This window comes from Pseudophryne corroboree, chromosome 12 (genome assembly GCF_028390025.1).
Source record: "Pseudophryne corroboree isolate aPseCor3 chromosome 12, aPseCor3.hap2, whole genome shotgun sequence".
NCBI lineage: Eukaryota > Metazoa > Chordata > Amphibia > Anura > Myobatrachidae > Pseudophryne > Pseudophryne corroboree.
Window position 1 is genome coordinate 41,526,063 of NC_086455.1, and position 5,334 is coordinate 41,531,396.

Sequence of the window (5,334 nt, forward strand, 5' to 3'; positions counted from 1 at the left end):
TCCCGTGATTATGTTATAGCAGGAAGTAGTGTGTGTTTATTATTATTGTACTCCCGGAAGTGATGTCAAAATTAACCCGGAAGTGATGTCAAAATAAATCCGGAAGTGATGTCAGAATGAACTGAAAGGCGGGAAAACACTCCCCCTAATTATCTCATTAGTGTAGCTATAAGTAGAGAGAGCAGGCAGTGGGGTAGTATACTCCAGATGAAGTCCAGGCTTGAGATGCCTTAAGGACGAAACGCGCTGAGGAACAGAGACTGAACTGTATCTACTACACATCAGATAACCGATTTTTACATTATTTTGATGTACGGGTATTTGCTTTATTTTTTAACAATTAAAAAATGGTGTTAAAACTTTATTACACTATTTCGGCTACCTTCTTTCTTTTCATTGGTGATCATTGAGCATTAGAAGTACCATAAGGTTCTGGAGCTGAAGGGAGAAATCTATCCAGTTCGGCAATTCCCATTTGGAGAGCGTGCGATTTAATGAAGTGGTTAACTCCACTCATGATGGTACTTGCATTTTTCTAAGGGTGTTATTGAACTGGTGAAGGTTTTCATTTGAAGGAACCTAATATACTGCACTAGTAGGCGCTGTTTTCACCTTCTTTCTATATATATATATATATATATATATATATATACACATGCACACACACATATAGTTACAACATACACACAAAGATATATATTTATTAACACAAAAATACATACATACAAATAGACAACAGGATACCTCAGTGTCTTTTAATGTACAGTTGTACGAATTAAAGTTAAAAAAAAAAAAGTATAAAATATTTACACCTCATAAAAAAAACTACACAAATAAAACCACAAAGGTTTGGCTGTTATCTGTCACATACATACATAAGGTCATCAGAAATTTATAAAATAATCCTACCAATAAGGCACCACAAAATAAAATCAATCCATAGATCATTCAGGGCAATTTAGCCTGATCCAGTCACATTTATCAGGTACATCCAGGGATACTGAGAGAAGCACGAAAACCTGTCTAACGCCATCCCCACCAGATCAGTGTTGGGAAATGTCACACTCATCATACTGTATGTGGGTGTGTTCCTGGCACAGAATTCCACCACAAAATGACCGCCAGAAATAGCTGTTGCCAGTATTATGTCCGTGTATCAGAACGTATCAGAACCGGAGGAATCCGAATCCACAACAGTAGGTCTGATTTTGTCGTCGGCTTCACTTGTAGATGGCAGGGTCACAGTCATCTTTTTTGAGGGCTGGGCAGCTTCCCCTGGAGGGAAAAAGAAAACCGCAATGTAATGAAAAAGACACATTCAGAGATACAGTGATAAGAGATCAGGTCAGAGGGCACAGGATGGCTGGGCTGATATATACAGGGCATGAAACTGCAACAGGGATTAGGACTTCGGTACACAGAGGATTCTTTGTGAGCTGTCTGTCTGTCCATTCCACTATTATGTTATTATTATTTCTATAACGCATTAATATATTACACCGCTACATTGTCTAAGAGTCATGATCTAATGTGAGAATCACAGGTGAGAGGAGTTTGCATGAATGATAAATTTGCTGCCGCTTTCAGTGTCTTTGCTGGAATTCTGACCCATGTACACAGGACGGTTGTTTTCTTATCGGCATCACTGATTCCAACTGCTGCTGCAAGCAAACCTATTTATTACCAGGTTCTTACATAGCGCAACATATTCCCTTGCGCTTTACAATTGGAACAACAGTAATAGAACAAAACTGGGTAATAACAGACAGACACAGAGGTAGGAAGGCCCTGCTCGCAGGCTTACACTCTATAGGCATTTGCTCAAGAACACGCGGTAAACTAACAATATATACAGGTTAGAATTTTGACAGCTGATAAGAACCACTTGGCCCATCTAGTCTGCCCTGAACACATGCAGACGGGTTCATTTTTTGTTGGGAGCCAATTAACCTACTAGTATTTTTTGGGGGATTGTGGGAGGAAATCTGAGTACCCGGAGGAAACCCATGCAAGTACGGGAAGAATATACAAACTCCACACAGATAGGGCCATCATGGGAATTGAACACATGACCTTAGTGCTGTGAGGCAGTAATGCTAACCATTATCTTTTATCCCCAAATATCCCCAAAGAAATTAACTTCGTACTTTGCCAACAGATTCTTTACACATGAATATTATATATATATATATATATTTGCTGCCTGGAGCATTTTCTTTGCACAGTTTTCATAAATATCTACCGGTATGTAATGCAGCAGGAGAGTGACATGCACTGAGCGGTTACAGGCAGGATTCTGTCCAGGACTGTGAACAGGGGCGTTTCTACAGAGGAGGGGGCCCGTGTGCACCGCACCCATTGTACCCATTATTGAAACGCCAGTGACTGTGTGTGAATGACAAAACTGACCATGTCTCTCAGGATATTCAGAACATTGAAAAAAAATCCAAACAAACAATTTAGTTCCATTTTAAAAGTGAAAAAAAAAAAAAAAAAAAAAACCTATCCGGTCTGTTTTTTTTTTTAAAACTTATGTGATCTTGGGGTTTATGTACTAAGTCTTGGAGAGAGACAAAAGTGGACGGAGACAAAGCACCAACCAACCAGCTGCTGTCATCTCTCAAACACAGCCTGTAACATGTCAGAGGAGCAGATTGGCCGGTACCCCCATATCTATCCAAGGCTCAGCACACAGACACCCTTGTCCCTCTAGAGGGCTGCAGCTCAGTCATTATTACATAAATCATGTATGATGTCACAAACACTCTCACTGACAGAGGGCTGCAGCTCAGTCATTATTACATAATCATGTATGATGTCACAACACTCTCACTGACAGAGGGCTGCAGCTCAGTCATTATTACATAATCATGTATGATGTCACAACACTCTCACTGACAGAGGGCTGCAGCTCAGTCATTATTACATAATCATCTATGATGTCACAATACTCTCACTGACAGAGGACTGCAGCTCAGTCATTATTACATAATCATGTATGATGTCACAACACTCTCACTGACAGAGGGCTGCAGCTCAGTCATTATTACATAATCATGTATGATGTCACAACACTCTCACTGACAGAGGGCTGCAGCTCAGTCATTATTACATAATCATCTATGATGTCACAACACTCTCACTGACAGAGGGCTGCAGCTCAGTCATTATTACATAATCATCTATGATGTCACAATACTCTCACTGACAGAGGACTGCAGCTCAGTCATTATTACATAATCATGTATGATGTCACAACACTCACTGACAGAGGGCTGCAGCTCAGTCATTATTACATAATCATGTATGATGTCACAACACTCTCACTGACAGAGGGCTGCAGCTCAGTCATTATTACATAATCATCTATGATGTCACAATACTCTCAGTGACAGTAATATGTGGTGTCCCACAGTAACTGCAGTCAGTATCAGTGACCTAGTGCAGCGCACAGTACACCATGATGGGATACGTCAGCATTGTCCTGTTTTTGATATTTGTGGATGTCACCGGTGCACCACCTATCCCTGCACCTAACCCTGTCGGTGCACCACCTATCCCTGCACCAAACCCTGTCGGTGCACCACCTATCCCTGCACCTAACCCTGTCGGTGCACCACCTATCCCTGCACCAAACACTGTCGGTGCACCACCTATCCCTGCACCAAACCCTGTCGGTGCACCACCTATCCCTGCACCTAGCACCTAGCCCTGTCGGTGCTTATGTTTAAGATGGAGAAATAATGTATGCTACCTGTAGTGTTGTGTCAGAGAAGTAATAAAATGACATGATAAGGTTGAGGGGTGTTGGATAAGATTATGGGCAGTGGGGAATCTCCCATTAGGTACGGGCCTAGGGGGCGGCACTGGTGGGGGGGGGGGGGGGGGGGGGGAGGGAGGAGGGGAGGGGTAACACTTGGATGCTTGTTTCAGTATTGTCAGTCCAAAATTTACCAGTAACTGCAGAATATTTCCCTCTACTGTACCGTACACCCCCTTGTGTGGAGTGTAAATGGGTGGGACATGCACAGACTGCCCCTGTAAGCTGTCCTACTTACTAAATACGTACAAGTAATTAAAATAAAACATTTTAGATCCTACCTTTTATTATTATTATTATTATTATACATAATGAGGGCTTATAATCAAACAATACAAATAATAAAATTGGGTAGAGGTAGGTGGCCATTACTGTTGTGCCTAGGGGTGCCCTGATTCCTAAATCTGCCCCTGGATATGGGGGAATTGAAATGGATAAAGAGGAGAGAAATTATCTTTATATCCTGTATATCAAACTCCAAAGGCCCTGGCACACAGGTGATAAACCTCAATGCTAAACTTTTTGCTTGAAACTAAATAACTGCCATTGAGCACTCACATCTATCACCTACATTTCTGCAATTCTGCTGCACTGTCTCTCATTCAGCCACCATTTCAATTTTCACCCCTCTTTACGTCATCCTCACTATGTCCAGGCTGAGAACAACGCCCCCAACACTACTTGTCTACCTAATCCTTTATTTGGGTTGGGGTTGTGTTACCGGCGGTCAGCATCCCAACTGCAGAAGGCTGTCGGGGGGGAAGGGGGCGGTTTGAGTGCAATGAAGCCCCTTGCGGGGAATAGTCCCTCTTAGTCAGCATGCCGACTGTTGGGATTTCAAGCGGCCAGGATGTAGGGGTCGGTATTCCAGTCACATAACTACATCCCCTTTATTTTGCCCTTCTGGTACCATCTCTATCCTCTCCTAGTTTCCTGTATCTCCTCTCTCCTCTTCTTCCCACCCCCCCCCCCCCCCCCCCCCCCTCTCCTGTTACCATACGGTCATTCATTTCTGCCCCATCTCTCCGTTCCCTCACCTTCATCAGTATCACACTGTACACCCTCCATGCACAACTCCTGCAGTTTCCTTTCCTCCTCTCCCTGTCCCTTCCCCTCACCTTCATCAGTATCACACTGTACTCTCTCCATGCACAACTCCTGCAGTTTCCTTTCCTCCTCTCCCTGTCCCTTCCCCTCACCTTCATCAGTATCACACTGTACTCCCTCCATGCACAACTCCTGCAGTTTCCCTTCCTCCTCTCCCTGTCCTTCACCTCACCTTCATCAGTATCACACTGTATTCCTTCCATGCACAACTCCTGCAGTTTCCCTTCCTCCTCTCCCTGTCCCTTCCCTCACCTTCATCAGTATCACACTGTACTCCCTCCATGCACAACTCCTGCAGTTTCCCTTCCTCCTCTCCCTGTCCCTTCCCCTCACCTTCATCAGTATCACACTGTACTCCTTCCATGCACAACTCCTGCAGTTTCCTTTCCTCCTCTCCCTGTCCCTTC

General features: G+C 43.5%; 1 protein-coding gene across 3 annotated transcripts in view; it reads right to left on the reverse strand.

Annotated features, from left to right (window-relative positions):
• Window positions 1-727: 727 nt before the first annotated feature.
• KIAA0586 (KIAA0586 ortholog) overlaps window positions 728-5,334 on the reverse strand; it is a 216,562-nt gene continuing 211,955 nt past the window's right edge. For 2 of the 3 annotated variants that reach the window (XM_063947395.1, XM_063947394.1), the window contains one exon: window positions 728-1,275. In XM_063947395.1, the coding sequence (XP_063803465.1) occupies window positions 1,157-1,275 (119 nt within the window). In that variant the 3' untranslated portion in view covers window positions 728-1,156. The remainder of the gene's footprint in view (window positions 1,276-5,334) is intronic. The other variant, XM_063947397.1, reaches the window with a different exon arrangement.